At 44.2% G+C, this 18,654-nt stretch overlaps 1 protein-coding gene across 2 annotated transcripts in view; it reads left to right on the top strand.

Moving 5' to 3' along the window:
- Window positions 1–18,654, top strand: part of LOC308283968 (myosin-9-like) — a 48,879-nt gene that overhangs the window by 28,090 nt on the left and 2,135 nt on the right. For both annotated transcript variants that reach the window (XM_080724480.1, XM_080724481.1), the window contains 25 exons: window positions 1,313–1,500; window positions 3,582–3,703; window positions 3,785–3,854; window positions 3,971–4,131; window positions 4,604–4,712; window positions 5,009–5,140; window positions 5,261–5,467; window positions 6,502–6,639; window positions 6,815–6,938; window positions 7,219–7,390; window positions 8,271–8,483; window positions 8,960–9,104; window positions 9,224–9,430; window positions 10,950–11,054; window positions 11,676–11,828; window positions 11,986–12,234; window positions 12,468–12,680; window positions 13,479–13,691; window positions 14,123–14,284; window positions 14,992–15,120; window positions 15,303–15,391; window positions 16,041–16,164; window positions 16,592–16,800; window positions 17,964–18,072; window positions 18,386–18,558. In XM_080724480.1, the coding sequence (XP_080580606.1) occupies window positions 1,313–1,500; window positions 3,582–3,703; window positions 3,785–3,854; window positions 3,971–4,131; window positions 4,604–4,712; window positions 5,009–5,140; window positions 5,261–5,467; window positions 6,502–6,639; window positions 6,815–6,938; window positions 7,219–7,390; window positions 8,271–8,483; window positions 8,960–9,104; window positions 9,224–9,430; window positions 10,950–11,054; window positions 11,676–11,828; window positions 11,986–12,234; window positions 12,468–12,680; window positions 13,479–13,691; window positions 14,123–14,284; window positions 14,992–15,120; window positions 15,303–15,391; window positions 16,041–16,164; window positions 16,592–16,800; window positions 17,964–18,072; window positions 18,386–18,558 (3,916 nt within the window). The remainder of the gene's footprint in view (window positions 1–1,312; window positions 1,501–3,581; window positions 3,704–3,784; window positions 3,855–3,970; window positions 4,132–4,603; window positions 4,713–5,008; window positions 5,141–5,260; window positions 5,468–6,501; window positions 6,640–6,814; window positions 6,939–7,218; window positions 7,391–8,270; window positions 8,484–8,959; window positions 9,105–9,223; window positions 9,431–10,949; window positions 11,055–11,675; window positions 11,829–11,985; window positions 12,235–12,467; window positions 12,681–13,478; window positions 13,692–14,122; window positions 14,285–14,991; window positions 15,121–15,302; window positions 15,392–16,040; window positions 16,165–16,591; window positions 16,801–17,963; window positions 18,073–18,385; window positions 18,559–18,654) is intronic.

An 18,654-nucleotide genomic window follows, 5' to 3' on the forward strand; every position in this document is an offset into this window, starting at 1 on the left:
ATCTCCCTGTTTGTATGTCCTTTGTCTGACCTTGATGTGTGTCTCTGAAACTGAATTCATTTGTGAAATCATTGTGAGAAGGTGTTTGTGTCCTTAACTGTCCTTCTCCCCTCCAGCTGTTTGTGTGGTGAAGACTAGTTTTGCTGGTTTATTACCCAACAGCCACTTGTTGCTCTTTGATGGAACCTTTCCCTCTCTCTCCCCTTTTGTGTAATAGTGTGGTTTGGGACCCCTGGTGTTGATCATGGGTACTGCAACGATGGGTATATACTGCATGGGTTTGGTTGTGTCATCACAAAAAAAGAGAATAAAACATGCCCACCACGATTGCCAGCCAAGTTTTCCTTTAACTGTTGCGATTGTTGTTGACACACCACACATAGTTGAAATTTTAATGGCTACAAACTCTGGTAGCTTAACTCACCCACTGCATATGACGAGTTTGACGAGCTCTATTTATGGGTCCACTCTGCTTATGACGAGTATGACGAGTTATCAATTAGCTTTAATAACTATAAAACAAAAAAGTATGATCGCCGATTCGCCATCCATAGCGCTCTATGGAAGGGCCCTATTCACAAAAACCGGATCCAGATCTTCCAAACCGGAAATGGGGGGGCGGGACAATGACGCCTGTATCCTGTCTGCCAAAATCCCATCCGGTATAATGTTATGCAACGGCCACGCTGGACTCGATAGGTTTCGCTTTGGGAAATGGCAGGCTGTTGTGTTTTGTAGCTTACCGTGACTGGATCGTATTGTGAATGGAATCGGTGAACCATCGCGCAATGGATTCGCGCGCGCGCCCACGTTAAAGGTAGGCAAAATCCTGGCGGTGTGGACCATTAGAAGTGTCTTAAAAATAGCGGTGGGTGAGTTTTTAAGATAGTTTATACTTTGTTGCTCAACGAATACGACTTGTGCGGCAAAGTATTACGTTTTACTTTACACACACCCCTCACTGCACTGAATTTCTTTTTGTTTTTGGTGTGACCCTCATTTGCCCTTCCACCACACTTCACGAGCATTTTGTGACCCCTCACTCTCCATCTTTCTCCTCCTCTGCATTCACTCGATGTTCGTTTTGGCGTGTGATGTTTGGTTTCACTGGTTCTGGTCTTCCAGCGTCATTGTCGTCCTCTCTCCTATCCTCCATGTTTGCCTCACCAGGAGGAATTGGAGAGACTCCTCCTTTAGGACATGATGCATTTTAGTTTTGCCTGCTGTAATGCATATACAGTATAGTCACATGATGACTATAAAATGTGTCCTCATACATGCTCTTGTGTTCTGGTTCGTTTTTGCCCTTCAGTGGATCGTATCGTGGGCCTGGATAAGGTGGCCGGCATGTCGGAGTTGCCTGGAGCCTTCAAGACCCGTAAGGGCATGTTCCGTACCGTGGGCCAGCTGTACAAGGAGCAGCTGTCCAAGCTCATGGCCACCCTAAGAAACACCAACCCAAACTTTGTCCGCTGCATTATCCCCAACCATGAGAAGAAGGTACCTGCCAGCCACACAAAGACAGAAACACACGCAGCATACACAGTCACACATAAACCACAGATTACCAGGGAACGTGTCGATACTGCGACATAGCATCTGTTCGACGGTTCATTCTTTCGACACAGGTGAATATTAACCTGGTGAAAAGCTAACCTGCCGACGTGGGTAAATGTTAACCTCTATGCCTAAACCAAACCCTAACCCAAACCCTAACCTCAGTAAACCGTGACGCGGGTGAGTAGCTAACCTGCTGACTCTCATAGGCGAAAGAATGACTCTTTGAAAGAGCGAGATGTCCCCGATTAGCATCTGTGATCTAGGTCAAGGAGGAAGTATGGTTTGCACACACAAACCAAAAATCATGGACAAGGTATAACCATAAATGTGATTTATGATCATTCCATGTACTGTATAACTCCTTACACAAAAAACATGAGTTTTTAATCACTTAAGCATGATGATATTGTGGACAATTAGCTGATCTACAAGTTCACAATGCTCCTCGTTGTGAGCTTGTGTTCGCTATTTCCGGTGACAGAATCACGCATTTTTGAAAAGTGTGCCTATAATGAAAGGCCTGAAATAGGATTCCAGGTTGAAAGAGGTTAATACTGGGGCGCCTGCTGGCCTACTGGTCCAGGCGCATACCACTTAGGCAATGCCACATAGGCATGGATGCCTGGCAGCGTCGCCGGTTCGATTCCTGATCCAGACAACCTTTGCCGCGTGTCCTCATTTAGTGGCAGTATGGAGGGCAGCTGAAAAGATGTGTAAGATTGATTGTAAATGGAACTTATTTTCCCCAGTGTTCAATAATCAAAGACTTTTAATCGAGGATCGCCCCATTCGCTTTCCAAGGTGGAGGGCTAAGGGGATTCGTACATTAGGGGACTTATTTGATAGAAATGGTTTACGACCTTTTCGAGATTTGTGTGACATCTTCAATCTGCCTGGAAATACCCTTTTTTTCTACTTCCAACTGAGAACGTCCATGAGGACCTATGGGGTCCCATGGCAAGCTCCCCTTAGATTGCACCCCTTCCATGAGTTTATCTGTGATGGTAACAGAACAAGAGGTTTGGTTTCCACCCTCTATGGTTTTTTATTAGACTGTAGTTATGGGCCCCTATCTGTTGATACTGTTTGGAGGAATGATGTACCAAATTTGGACCCTGACTTTTGTTGGGACACAGTATGGTCTAACATTAGGCTATCTTCTAGAAATCCAGACCATCAACAAATTCATTTAAATTTTGTTCATCGGACTTATTTAACTCCCCGCAGACTATGTGCTATGAGGATTTTGAATAATCCCAACTGCACTCTCTGCGCCTCAAATAGTATTGGTACCTTCCTTCACATGGTTTGGGAATGCCCAAATGTGTCGTCATTCTGGAATATGGTTGCCTCAAAACTTTCAACTATTTTTAGTATCAATATCATATCTTCTCCTTCTTTATTTTTATTAAATGACGTCTCACAGTTGCAACTAAACAATATACGCAAGCGCATCTTCTTTGCTGGTGTAACGGCGGCGAAGAAGATGGTAGCTACGCGGTGGAAACCTCCTCATACGTTAACGTTTCGCCAGTGGGCCTTAACCTTTCTAGATATAGTATATTTAGAGCAGTCGATAGCAAGGTTACACGGAGCAAAAGAAGGAAACATTAATATGTGGTCGGACATTGCAGATAAGCTTAAGGCTATGATTCAAGAAATCACTATATAGTGGTAACAGCCTAGCACAGGCATGCACTATTGTACATTCCGTGTTGGTCCGGGGAAAGGGGGTGGGTGGGTTTTCTTTTTCTTTTCCTTTTCTTGTTTTACTATTGTTTGTGTTGTTTGTCTGTTAATTGCATTTTTCTTTTGATTATGGAAAATAAAAATATTTGATAACAAAAAAAAAAAACCTTTGCCGCGTGTCGTTCCCCATCTCTCCCCCCCATTTCCTGTCAGTCTAATGTCCTATCCAATAAAGGCAAAAAAGCCCCAAAACAAATCTTTAAAAGTGTTAATACTATGCTCTTGGCTACATTTAACTTGACTACCCATCCCTACCTCTCTCCGTCTCCCAGGCAGGTAAGCTGGACCCCCACCTGGTCCTGGACCAGCTGAGGTGCAATGGTGTTCTAGAGGGCATCCGTATCTGTAGACAAGGTTTCCCCAACCGCATCGTCTTCCAGGAGTTCAGACAGAGGTATTGAATATGTGCACATTTTTAGATTAATGCTAATTTTTTGGTTTGGTGTGGGTGACCTAACCGCTTTCTCACCTGTAGGTACGAGATCCTCACTCCCAACTCCATCCCCAAGGGCTTCATGGATGGAAAACAGGCCTGCGTGCTCATGGTAAAGATCCACAACATCTCGGATCTAAAACATTCTTGAGTGGCCATTGATTAAACTTTGACTCACTTTGACTCTGTTGTTGATCATGGGTGTGCTTCTTACTCTCCTCCCATCAGATCAAAAGCCTGGAGCTGGATCCCAACCTGTACCGGATTGGTCAGAGCAAGGTGTTCTTCAGGGCGGGGGTGTTGGCCCACCTGGAAGAGGAGAGAGACATGAAGATTACTGATGTGATTATCAGCTTCCAGGCCTGGTGCAGAGGCTACGTGGCCCGCAAGTAAGGAGACTGCAAGACTGATCAGGAGACTTCATTGTGCTTCATTTATACTTGCTTGTGTGAAATGGCAAATCTACAAGCTCACAATGCTGTGAGCTTTGAGTTCGTCTTTTTCCCCCCGTGTGCGAGAAAAGGCACACAAACAAGTCTAAATCAGGCATTACTGCTACTTAGATTAATAGTTGGTAGGAGAGTGGGCAGTATCTACTATTATTTGTTGAAAACGTCTCTTTGGGAGAACTAAACTCCTGATACTCCTAGACCAGCCAGGGTACAGGCTTTAACCACTATGCTATCTCTGGGCACTCCGTATTGACGGTCAGCTAAAATTATATCACAGTGAAACAAATGTATCAACACACTTTTTATGATTTCTGAACCATAAAGGCAATTAGTGAACGGGTGGACTATTAAATGATTTGCCTACTGAGGGAAGTCATGGCTTAACTTGTGTTTTATTTTACTTTCATAGGGCCTTTGCCAAGAGGCAGCAGCAGCTCACTGCTATGAAGGTTATCCAGAGGAATTGTGCTGCCTATCTCAAACTCAGGAACTGGCAATGGTGGAGACTCTTCACCAAGGTACACACAACGCTCTTCCTCCGTTTCAACCTCAATTCAAACATACTTTTTGAGAGATGCGCTGCTAGTTGAACACACAGTGGCTACATGAATGCAATGTCCCCGGTTTGATTCCAGCCCATGCATGTCCTTCCCCCTCTCTCTGCCCTCAGATTCCTGTCTCTCTACACTCGTATCTCAATAAAAATACAAAAGCAGATAATGTGTCGACTACATAAATGTTGCTGTTCAATTCCGGTTGGAGATCAGTGTTGCATGAGCCTCCCGTTAACCTCTCCCCTCCCTTTCTCCTCTAGGTGAAGCCGCTCCTCCAGGTCAGCAGACAGGAGGAGGAGATGCAGGCAAAGGATGACGAGCTGGTGAAGGTGAAGGAGAAACACATGTACGCTGAGCAGCAGCTCCAGGAGATGGAGTCCAAACAGCACCAGGTAGGATTCATGACGCCTGTGTTCAATATCTAAACATGACCCACTGCAAGGGAGTTCGAGAGTTTGTACGACCGTCCCAGCTCCTCGTTAATTGCTCGCCCCTCATGTTCCCTCTGGCAGCTGAGCGCCGAGAAGATGGCTCTGCAGGAGCAGCTGCAGGCTGAGACGGAGCTGTGTGCCGAGGCAGAGGAGATGAGAGCCCGTCTGGCTGCCAAGAAACAGGAACTGGAGGAGATCCTCCACGACCTGGAGGCCCGCGTGGAGGAAGAGGAGGAACGGGCCACTCATCTACAGACGGAGAAGAAAAAGATGCAGCAGAACATCACAGTGAGTAGAAGAGATGTTTAATGATCCGCATGGCGTGGTCATGTGGTGCCTGCACAGGTCTCTCTGCGCTACATTGACACAGACGCATGCAAACAGTGCCTTGATGGACTGAAACAGGAGAAGGGGTAGAGTGATTATCATATTGATTACGGTTGCATTTGTTTTTAAACCAAGGTGCAATGAGCGTATAATGATATAAAAAAACTGCAAACAGATCAAACTATGTTCCAACGAGACTGCATTATGTAAAACAGATTAAAACCTGTGGGAGAAGTTAAAATGGCAGTAAGTAGCCTTGGGAATCAATCGTTCCCGAGCCATTTGGCCTTAGTTCTGGAGCGTAACTCCTTGTTTCAGTAGTGTGAGGTGGCTTGAAGTACAAGTACACCCCCTGGACATAACGCTAGTATGTCGCAGGGACTTGCCCCAATCCAACCCTTGATGCCAAGTGCCATCAGGGAGGCCAATTTTAGTTATTGGAATTGCTTGGCCGGGGTCTGAACCCAGACCACCCAATCTCTAACTCTAACAAACTCAAGTCTAAGGCCACCTAGCTGGTGGTTCCACCCAGACTGCGTTGGACAGATTAAACAACGGATGAAACGGTTGAAATGGGCTGTGGGAGAAGTTAAACGGCAGCAAGAAAATACACAAGACAAAGAATTTAACACAGACAGGCGAAAGAAAAATGTCATGACATGGGCACTTATCAGATACCAGAATGTGTTTACATTTAGTACGGGGTGTTACATGACATGTGAAAACAGTTTTTAAGGTGTTCTGTGCCTATAGAGCGACTAGTAGAATGCCTGGAAAGATTACTCAAGTGATATCGCTCGGGTAACGTTACACCCCTCGCTCTAGAGGCACATAGCATGTGAATAAAGTGTTATGTTAATATGATGAGTAAACACTAGAGTACAGTATATGTCGGGTTAGGCTGTTCCATACTTTAGGAGCTATAGCAGAGTCAACCCGAGGTGATGAACCTCCACTCATGTGTCCAACCTTCCTCTTCCTCTGTGTCAATGCAGGACCTGGAGCAGCAGTTGGATGAAGAGGAGGCTGCCAGACAGAGACTCCAGCTCGAAAAGGTCACCCTGGAGGCCAAGATGAAGAAGGTGGAAGAAGATGTTATGGTGCTGGATGACCAGAACAACAAACTCGTCAAGGTCAGAATTACAATTTAATCATTTAGCTTGATCCTCTTATCTAGCAGGAAGTGCAGCTGCTAAGATAATAAAGTGTGGGGTGATGAGTTTTATTTTATTCTCACTTGTTTACCCTGCAACCTGAGATGATGCTTTGAGACGTTTTAACACTACGGTATGTTGTTTGTGAGCACAGGAGAAGAAGCTGATGGAAGAGCGGATCTCTGAGTTCACCACCAACCTGGCTGAGGAAGAAGAGAAGTCCAAGAGTCTGCAGAAACTCAAGACCAAACACGAGGCCATGATCACAGACCTGGAAGGTAGGCTGGAGAGACACAAACACACACAGAACTATCATTCGATCACATTACTCAACCTCCACTGTGGAGGACGAGATGCTTAACTCTAGTGTTCAAGATGTTTTGAAAGGTTTTTATTTGTTTTTCTAACTTTTATACGAGAGAGAACAAACTCGAACTCGCACACCACAATGATGTCTAGCAAATATTCAGGTCATATTTATATAGCAACATTTCTTGGAGAAGAAATTGGTGAAATAAGAGCATTCCGTTTCTACATTGTCTCTCCCACTCTGTTCAGACCGTCTACGGCGTGAGGAGAAAGGGCGTCAGGAGTTGGAGAAGAACCGCCGTAAGCTGGAAGGAGATTCCACCGAGCTCCATGACCAGATTGCTGAGCTGCAGGCCCAGATCGCTGAGCTTCGTGCACAGCTGGCCAAGAAGGAAGAAGAACTCCAGGCAGCTCTGGCCAGGTCTGTGTGTGTGAGCACATGCACATGGCTCCATAAAGAAATAGTACATCCAAACATTTTAATTATTTTCCCTCGTGCCAATGGAAACGCAGATAGTTTATTTGTCCACAGAACACTCCTTGAGTCTGCCAGCAAAATGTTGTACCGTATGTGTTTTCATTGGCATGTCAGTAGATGATGACAGAATAAAAAAAAAATTGGCTCCTTGGGGAGAGTTTCCGGCCTTTAATAGTCAGGGTGAGTGACTGACTCGCCATTGTTGAAAGATCCATGAGTGTTCCTCGTTCTGCTCAAGTAGCTTTATCATAGGTTCTGCTTTCCTGACAAATTCATACACCGACATATGCCTTTCCATTATCTCACAGCCAGCCGATATGCTGATATTTCATATTTTTCTGGGCGAGTTCATTCCATTTAAATGGTCCGTCAAGTAACTGGACAGAATTGCTAAGCTTTTTTAACAGACAAAACCAAGACAGTGCTTTTGGAATTCGATCAGTTTTCCCAATGCCTTCAGTAAAATGTTGATTAGTCAAAATGTCCTGACATATTTAAATACATAAAAAAAAAAAAAAAAAAAAAACGTTTCCCAAATATGGAGATGATCATAGACCACATAAGACTGACACAGTTTGTCCATATAAGGGCATTCCAAGATCTGGCTTAAATATTGATGGACGGAATGGTTGGCACACACGCTCAAATAGGGACGAGGACAGACAACCACACTTGCAATTCCCAATTGCATCTTTCTAGTTTATTATTTAGTTGTAATATAGTTATGACAGATTTATCTGAGGAAAGTGGTTGGATGGAGGCGTCTGCTCATTATTATTATTTTTTTCCATCTTTCCCTTGTTTGTTTTCCACCTTCCCTCAGGATTGAGGAGGAGGCCGCCCAGAAGAACTTGGCCCAGAAGAAGATCCGTGAGATGGAGGCTCAGCTCTCAGAACTGCAGGAGGACCTGGAGCTGGAGAGGCAAGCCCGTACCAAGGCAGAGAAACACCGCAGAGACCTGGGAGAGGAGCTGGAGGCCCTCAAGACAGAGCTGGAAGACACGTTAGACTCCACAGCTGCTCAACAGGAGCTCAGGTACTGGATAGAGGATGGATCCCTTGAGTACTGTACATGTCAAAAGCACATAGAAAAAGTGACATTGTCTCATCTGAAAGTATAAATTAGCATCCTTAAGAGTTTGAGTAGAACTAGTTAAATGAACTTTCCATGTCTTTATCACATCACATCCAACATGAATTATGATCTAAATTGTCCTGGATTATATTACATGGACTATTTTTCTCTAACATGTTCCATGTCAATCAATGGCTTTATTTATCTCTAACATGGTCCATGGCAATCAATGACTTTATTTATATATCACCTTTCATCTTCCATAGAAAAAAGTGCATTATGAAGACAAAAGGTATCATGACAACCAGAATAAAATAAAATGTTCACATTCTAGACAGTCACAGTATTGAAAGGAATACTAAAATAAAAATTAAGTAAAAAAAAAAAAAAAGAAGGAATACAAATGAATCATCACCGATACTTGTTGATGTCCTCAGGACCAAGCGTGAGACGGAGGTGGCTCAGATGAAGAAGACCCTGGACGACGAGGCCAAAACGCATGAGGTTCAGGTGGCCGAGATGAGGCAGAAACACAGCCAGGCCTTCGACGAGCTCAACGAGCAGCTGGAGCAGTCCAAGAGAGTACGCAACCATCTTCACAGACAGTACACGCCTAATGTTGTTTGTCACACGGCTGAATGTCAATGACATTATTTGAATCCCCATGTTTTAAACGTGTACCCAACATTGTCTCCCTGCAGAATAAGGTGTCTGTAGAGAAAGCCAAGCAGGCGCTGGAGTCGGAGAGGAACGAACTGGCCATCGAGCTGCAGACGCTGAACCAGACCAAGGCGGAGTCTGAACACCGCAGGAAGAAGGCTGAGACCCAGCTGCAGGAGCTGCAGGTCAAGCACGTCGAGGGTGAACGCAACCGACAGGAAATGGCCGAGAAGATGGGCAAAATGCAGGTACGACTGAAACTAGAGATGGACCGATTGCAAAATTCTTGGCCGATTCCGATTTCCGGTTTTATTAAATTCTGATCTGCCGATACCGATTTTTCCGATACCGATTTTCTATCTAAGAAAGAACAATAATTATACAATACACCATATATTTTTTGGCTTGAGTACCCTTTCCATGATTTTTTTATCCAAGTACTCCCTTTCCCAGACAACATTTTGCTTATATAACTGCAATTAAAACCACAACTATGGTAGGCTATATGCATAACACCCCTGTTCAACAATATAACATCACAAATAAGAAATGGAGTGAGTTTCAAACAGTGCATCCTGAGCAGATTTATTTTCAACACTGACAATAAGATTCAGTCAGTTTTCATGTCAATAACTAGTAATCAACAACCAATCATCATCAACTGATCAACAAAATTCAAAAACACATCTCAGTTGGCTGGTATTCTACCATGTAATTTCTTCAGTATCCCATGCAGTACCTCTGGGTATCACCAGGGGTACTCGTAGTACCCCAGTTAAACACTGGAATACCGTATTAGCCCGAATATAGTACGACTCTGACTCTAGTCTTTACATCATTTTTGGAAAAAAATATATAAATATTATATATTATATATTAGATTATTTATAAAGAAAAACGTTTTTATTGGAAAATCATCATAGAAAGCTCATGCAGAGATAACATTCTGCTGTATTGTATTGCATTAACCAATTCATACTGAAAATCAGCTCCTCATAATGTGTATCAGAACAGTCCACACAGCATACTGCTGGGGAATAAAAAACACTACATTTCCCATCAAGCTCAGCGGCTCGTTTCGTCATTCAGATGCGACTCTTAACTGTAAACAGGAACCAAAGGCTACCAGGCAGCCACCATTAGCTTCATTGGGCTTCATTTACTGTTTGGATTAAACTTCCACGCTAAAGATCTCATGTGCGGCCGTCATCCACGCCGATGTTCGCGAGGACAACGCACACGCACGCGCCTCGGTAAGTTCAATGCCAAAAGTCATCCGACTTGCCAAACGGAACGTGAAATGAGCCGGGTCCAAATTTCGCTGCGCAGTTTGTAGACAGTGTACGGTAACCACCGTCACAGCGGCCCAAGCGAGCTGTTACGGTGGTTACCGTACACTGTCTACAAACTGCGCAGCGAAATTTGGACGAGGCATGGTCAGCGCGCGTTGAGCCACATGTTGCGTACTGTTTTTGATCGGCGGAAAACCGGAAATTACGTTAGGACCGGCCGGTCACCGATTGAGGCCGATTTTATATAATACCGGCCGATTTTCGATACCGGCCGATACCGATGTCCATCTCTAACTGAAACCTTGATCTGTTTGTGTTTGAAACCTTGATCTGTTTGTGTGTTTGACAGTGTTTAAGTTTTTGGATACACAACATGGCAACCAGTGATTAAGTCGTTGTTTAATCGCGTGTTAAACACGTCACGTTCAAGAGTTGATTTATGTACTCCTGCATTCATGCTGTGTCCCTCTGATAGGCGGAGCTGGACAACGTGACTGCCTTGCTGAGTGACGTGGAAGGAAAGTCCATCAAGGCTAGCAAGGACTGCTCTGCTGTGGAGTCCCAGCTCCAGGATGTCCAGGTACACAACCACACTGTCAAGTCCTGAGTGTGTACAAATGTGATTTGTACAAGTTACAAATGGATAAATGAACACTCTGTGCAAACTAAACTAAACTATAACACACTGCTGTGTCCTGAAAGCTCCAAGCTCACATCACAGGTGTAAAGTCTGTCACAAAAACCATGTGCCATGCTGACGTCTGATGCATATTAACTGATTACTCTGTATCTGAGACCTACACACTTGAAACCTTTGTGATTGATGGAGTTTAAATTAACATATTTAATATGGAGAAATGTTTACAAATGCTCACATAAGCACTGATGGCAATTATTGCTCTTGTTGTAGCACCATCACGTAGCACATTTCACATAGTGTTATTGTTTTCACTCCAACCCCTCCTGTATTTCTCTCCCATAAGGAAAAAATAATATTTCTTTTGTACAAGCTCCTATCATTTGCAATTTTTAGGATAGGGAAGAAGAATAGAGAGATGGAAAGAACAAGGAAAATGGGTCCGACATTCAAATATTCCTGATATAGCACTGTAAAAGTTCTCCTTTGCAACATTCTTTCTTGCTCAGTCACTCGTTTCTTTGTCTCTTTTCCTTTCTCCCCCTGCCATATTCTGTACATCAGGAACTACTCACAGAGGAGACTCGTCAGAAGTTGTCCCTTGGCACTCGTCTCCGTCAGCTGGAAGATGAGCAGAACAACCTGCGAGAGCAGCTGGAGGAGGAAGAGGAGGGCAAGAGGAACGTAGAGAAGCAGCTCATTATGGTTCAGGCTCAGGTAAGAGACCTCCGGGCCCCAAACACAGAGGTGCTCTTTGGAGTTGAGGGGGTTACAGAGATGCACCCAGAGTTTTGGTGACTTGTATGAACCAGACATATTATGAGCGCCAAATGTGTGAGACACTCAAATGTGATGGTGACTCTCGTCCTGGCAGCTCGCCGACTTGAAGAAGAAGGCAGAGCAGGATGCTGGCTGTCTGGAAAACGCAGAGGAGGGCAAGAAGAGAGTTCAGAGGGACCTGGAGTCGGTGAACCAGCGCTTGGAGGAGAAATGCTCTGCCTTTGACAAGCTTGACAAGACCAAGACACGCCTGCAGCAGGAGCTGGACGACCTTCTGGTGGACCAGGACCACCTCCGACAGATCGTCTCCAACCTGGAGAAGAAGCAAAAGAAGTTTGACCAGGTGACAAAACCATAGATTTGTCCCACTTATGTTTTAAAGTAAAAAATAACAAAGGCAATACTAAAAGCATAGTATTTGAATGATTATTATAAAAACATTTCAGTGAAGACAAGACTCGAAAACAATGGATCAAGTTACATGTTGCAGGACAGGGACATTATATCTGTCATTTGCTTATTACTTTAGTTAGAAATAGAGAAATATGTTTGGTGCTAATTTTCCATCCTTTCCAGATGCTGGCAGAGGAGAAGAACATCTCTGCCCGCTATGCGGAGGAACGTGACCGTGCCGAGGCTGAGGCCAGAGAGAAGGAGACCCGCGCTCTGGCACTAACCCGCGAGCTTGAGTCCCTGATGGACATGAAGGACGAGCTGGACCGCAACAACAAGCTACTACGAGCTGAGATGGAGGACCTGGTCTCCTCCAAGGACGACGTCGGCAAGAGTGTAAATAAAGCCCGTTCTTTCATTCTTTCATAGAACCTCAGTTATCGTTGCTGTCAGGCAGAAAGCTCCCATCTTCATATTTTAACTTGTTTTATCGTAAGTTAATGATCGTGTCCATCTGCTACTTTTGCTGTCCTGAAAAGTAGGTTTTGGACATATGAGGTTTCCATCCGACAGATGCTATATTCGCTATATTCTTAGTTAATTCTCCATTTATGCGGACGGATCTTCAAGCTCACAACGTGTCCGATGTGACGTGTATAGCTTGTAGATTGGCTTTTTTCAGCACATGACACAATGCCCAATAATTGCCCAATAATTGTGTGTGCTTATATTTATAATCTGGACCCAAAGGGCAACTTTTGGTTGGGTTCAGATTTGATTTCTGCATTAGTTTGATCAACGTTTGGGGGTTTAAGGCTCAAGGTACGGCATGCAGAGTTGAGGGATGGGCTTAATTTATACAACCTTTAAAAAAATATATATATATATATATTTTTTTTTACTGGAAAAGATTGTGTTAGACAATTTGCCACAGTGACTACTACTGAATTGAAATAAATCGATTCAGAGTAAAGTGATTAAGTATAACCTGGCCTTTTGGGTGGCTAGAATGTTGATGTAGGTTTCAGTCTGCTTTTGATTAAATGCATTCTGTCCCTGTAACGTTCACATCTATCCTCTACAGTCTGTTTAAAAACCCCCATCAGTCCACTCCTGCCTGCCCACCATCAAACTTGAATCCTACTGTACCACTGTCCTCTTATCTCAAATGCTCTGTCATGGCCCATCTTGCAGGTGCATGAGCTGGAGAAGTCGAAGCGTGGCATGGATCAGCAGCTGGAGGAGATGAGGACCCAGCTGGAGGAGTTGGAGGACGAGCTGCAGGCCACAGAGGACGCCAAGCTTCGTCTGGAGGTCAACATGCAGGCCATGAAGGCCCAGTATGAGAGAGACCTGGCCGGACGTGACGAGATGGGAGAGGAGAAGAAGAGGGCCCTGGTCAAACAGGTAGGCTGGTCTGCATACAAGTACAAGAAAAACATTAATATCCTAAATCAATAATATTGCAATATTTGTTTACCATATGCATATCGCTGAAAGATATTGAGATACAACATTTTGGATATCGCAAAGACCACACCAAAGTATTTTTTCCCACTGCTGCTTAAACATATTAGTTCTCAATTTATCCTGATTGATAGTTAAGTTTATCCAGAAATGTCCAATTCAAGTGAATTCAAACAAGCAATTTAGGCTTTGAAATATTTACAATATAGCTTATCACATTACACAATTGCAAAATGGAAAACCCAAATTGGTGGTAATTTGATTCATTGTTTCACCCTTAGCGTATTGGTAACAGAATCAAGTTGATTTACATTTTTACATTGCATTGTGTTGTATTGCATAGCTGATGTTGAGTGTCTGTGCATGTGCAGGTGAGGGAGATGGAAATGGAGTTGGAAGACGAGAGGAAGCAGCGTTCCGTTGCTGTGGCAGCACGCAAGAAGCTGGAGCTGGACCTGAAGGAGCTGGAGGCAGCCATCGACAACGCCAACAAGAGCCGCGACGAGGCCCTCAAGCAACTCAAGAAGCTCCAGGTGTGTGTGTGTGTGTGTGTGTGTGTGTGTGTGTGTGTGTGTGTCTGTGTGGAACAATGGTAAATATATATTCGCCCACAGACCCCCATTCGAAAGGATATGCCAGGGACCCTCATAAGAGAAGATTTGTACTATAGTAGTGATTCTTTTTTATTTATTTCAAGGACCCACACTTTGATATGCATTAGACTACGGATCCTCATTTGATACCAATTGATACCATTTTGATCTCTGGGACCCCCAATCTATGCTGTAGTTAGCCTGGCTACCAGCCTGCTACGTTCAGTGGATTGGTTTTGTCACTCCGCTTCTCAGTCTGGAAAGCCTCCATTTGACTCCGAACGCCACCTGTTACGTAGGCGACGTCGTTGCTGATTGGATATTGTTCCAACGAATCAGAGTAGGGTTAGGGTAGCTTTGTCATCAGCCAGCGCCACTCTATCCGTGCTTTTCTCTCTGATGACAAAAGTATCGCCAGTTCGAGACTTTAGATGCCTCCAATAAACGATTTCAAAGCAGAATACAGCTCTGCTTTTATAGCTGTTTATATACTTTAACTTTAACTTTTTCAATCGCAACATCAATGTTGTTATCCATGACGGCCATTTTCCACTCTGCTCAGCTCATCGGTATGAAGACACACTGGTGTTTTTTTTTTTTTTTTTGAATGTTGATTGTTGATTTTATTTGTCTTCCTCTCCCCACAGGCCCAGATGAAGGACCTTATCAGGGAGCTGGAGGACACCCGCATGTCCAGAGAGGAGATCCTGGCCCAGTCCAAGGAGACGGAGAAGAAGCTGAAGAGCATGGAGGCCGAAATGATCCAAATGCAGGAGGTCAGACCACACGCCTCTGCAGCTGTCTGTTAATTATTACACCCAGACAACACAATGAATACACTATATTATATTACTAACAGAGTGTTCTTGCGTTCTGGTTGACCCTACCTACCATAGCTTTGCTTAGTTCAATGAAAACCACTTCTGCCCACACTGACACTGAGTTGTTCCTGTTTCAGGAGCTTGCATCTGCAGAGCGTGTGAAGAGACAGGCCCAGCAGGAGAGAGACGAGCTCCAGGATGAGATCAACAACCAGGCCAGCAAGAAGTAAGATAATACTTCTCCATGAAACCAATAGAGCACTACGGACACCTGTTTGTTGGGCCCCATCCCAATCTTGGGACAGTCCTAGACCACCATTACCAATTTTTTGTATTGATTATTTAAATAATTGTTTTTGTAAAAGATTCTATTTAATAGCATTTACTGATGAAACAAATATTTGAAAATCACATCCGTCTGAAGTGAGCCGTGCAGGATTCGAGTAGCACGCCAAGTACAGTATGATGATGATGATTGATGTCACAGGGGGTTATATTGTCCAATCAGAAAAGGGACATAGTATTAGTGCGTCTAGCACTGCTCAAAAATGAACAGATCACATCATAAATGCATTAAAATAACTTTAATTAATAATCTGTTATCTGCAGCCATCCCCCTTCATCCCTCCTTTCCTGTGTCTTCCACTCTCAGGCCCCATTTACACTGGCAGCCAAATCCAGCCTGAATCAGATCTGTGTCACATCCAGATTGGAATCTGATTTGTTCCATGTGACCATTTAAACCAATCGGATTCCATTCTGGATGTGGCACTGATCTGATTCAGGCTGGATTTTACTGCCAGTGTAAATGGGGGCCTCACTTCCCTCTATCTCTTGTTTCCCTGTTCCTAACTGCTCTCCTGTCCGTCTCTCAGCGCCCTGATTGCGGAGGAGAAGAGAAGGCTGGAGGCACGTATCGCTCAGCTGGAGGAAGAGTTGGAGGAGGAGCAGTGCAACACTGAGCTGGTCAACGACCGACTGAAGAGGGCCATGCTGCAGGTCTGTACATCAACACAGTATTTGATCAGTCTGTAACTGAATGTTTTAACCACTTACTGAAAGCCTGTATTTTTAAAGAAAATGGCAGATCTGCCAGCTCACAACTTGTCGCAATGGGACTCATTTCAAGCTTGTAGATCAGCTATTTTTGCGCATTTATTTTGTTACAATTTTCACCATAACACGTTTTTCATATGTGTTAATGCACCACAATGTGGCAATTAAACTGTAATGTTAAAATTAAGTCGGTGTAATCTAATTTAATAAAATTAAGTCGATGTAATCTAATTTAATCAAATCATTGAGATACATATTTGTGATTTACGCCCCTACAGTCAGCATTATAAAATGTTCAATTGTCAGAAACCTTTGGGATTCTGAGTTTGCTGAATCAAAAAAGACCAACGAGCCTCTCTGTCCCCCTCAGACGGACCAGATGAACGTGGAGCTGACTGCCGAGCGCAGCACCTCCCAGCGCATTGAGGGAGCTCGTGCTCAGCTGGAGCGTCAGAACAAGGAGTTGAAGATGAAGCTTCATGAGCTGGAAGGAACTGTGAAGTCCAAGTACAAGGCCAGCATCACCGCCCTGGAGGCCAAGATCGCTCAGCTGGAAGAACAGCTGGACATTGAGACCAGGTGAGGACCAGAGTCTGTGTGTGATTGTAGGCTGGTCATAGTGTACATGTGACAGAGAGGGTGGCGTACTTGGAAATCAAGAGGAGATTGTTTGAATTTTATGCAGCAGGGTTTCCTTCATTAATTGCACATGTAGACTATTGCTAGTAACTAGCTACCAGTAAGACGCCTAAGGGCGAAAGCGACCTCGCCCCATGTCCTGGCCATCTGGCAAAAGGGAATTGGTTCCCCTGGCATCACAGGGATTATATATTGGCATTCAGAGATAATTATGGGCTTAATATTGATGACATCAGGGATCTCCATATATAGGCATAGAGGGGATTTTGTTCCCCTGGCATCACAGGGATCTCCATATCTCCATATATGGGCATAAAAGGGATTTGATTCCCCTGGCATCACAGGAATCTCCATATATGGCAATAAAGGGGATTTGGTTCCCATGACATCACAGAGATGTCAGAGTGTGAGAGTCAATCAACAAAATCAATGGCTGGAAGATTGAACAAGGAGGCCACGCTGCTATTAGAATGTCCTGTCCCCCTCCATTTCTTGGACATGCATGTGGTCGCTCAGTACTCATGCGTGTAATGTACGGAGGTAGATCAAAGCCAGTGCTATGTCTTCGGTACCGGTGTGTGTTATCGTCTGCCGGTCCTATCCTCAATCGCTGGCACATGTAAAAAAAAAAAAAAAAAAAAAAGTCCTGTAATAACGGGGTGCCCGCTGGCCTACCAGTCCAGGCACTTACCACATAGGCTCTGATGCCTGACAGCGTGTCGCAGGTTCAAGTCCCAATCCCGATGACCTTGCTGCGTGTCACTCCACATTTCCTATCAATAAAGGCATAAAAGCCCAAAAACAAATCTAGAAAAAAAGAAAAAATCCTGTAATAACTCCAGAATTGCTACAATGGGCCTTTACGTTCTGTATATTTGATTTGAACACTGTTAGTAGGCTTATTGAAGACAATGTCATATTATGAAAGTCCAGTAATGTATATTCCAGCCGTATAAAATGTGCACCTCACAGATGTGCAAGCCTAAATTCATAGATAACACCTAGTATAAACACACATTTGACTGTGTAGCATTAAAACTTCTGGATTAAGTTATGTTTTGGAGTATGAGCCTGACCACTTGCTGTGCTCCTTCCTGATCCAGGGAGAGGCAGCAGGCCTCTAAGCTGGTGAGACGTACAGAGAAGAAACTGAAGGAGGTCATCCTCACCGTGGACGATGAGAGACGCAACACAGAGCAATACAAAGACCAGGTGAGAGGTTCTTTACACACAATGCCATAAAAGCACCATCCATGAGGTCTTCGTAAAGCTGCAAGTTGCTCGATTCCTGCTACCATTACTGTTGGATACAGTTTTTTGGTGTATTGTAAATTAGACATAGACTTTAAAAAAAATACAAATGGACATGAATCCAAAATACACTAATGATTGTGCTGTCAAATAATGAAACTAAATGGAATCTAAGAAGAGGTTGTGGGGGTCCCTGCTTCATCTCTTTCTTTTGGTTGAAGACCCCTGGGCTATTATTCTTATTTTGTAACATTTCCTCATGTTTTCCCATCAGGCCGAGAAGTTGAACTCTCGCATGAAGCAACTGAAGCGTCAGCTGGAGGAGGCGGAGGAGGAGGCGCAGAGGGCCAACGCCAACCGCAGGAAACTGCAGCGCGAGCTGGAGGACGCCACCGAGTCAGCTGACTCTATGAACCGCGAAGTCAATGTTCTCAAGAACAAGCTCAGGTGGGCAGCATGACTTAGACTTTTCCAAGCATCTCGGCTCAATAATCGAGAAACCTTGCTTTTACACTAATCTCATGCTATTGTGGTGCCCCCCTC

Source organism: Nannobrachium achirus (genome assembly GCF_963921795.1).
Source record: "Nannobrachium achirus genome assembly, chromosome: 4".
NCBI classification, from domain to species: domain Eukaryota; kingdom Metazoa; phylum Chordata; class Actinopteri; order Myctophiformes; family Myctophidae; genus Nannobrachium; species Nannobrachium achirus.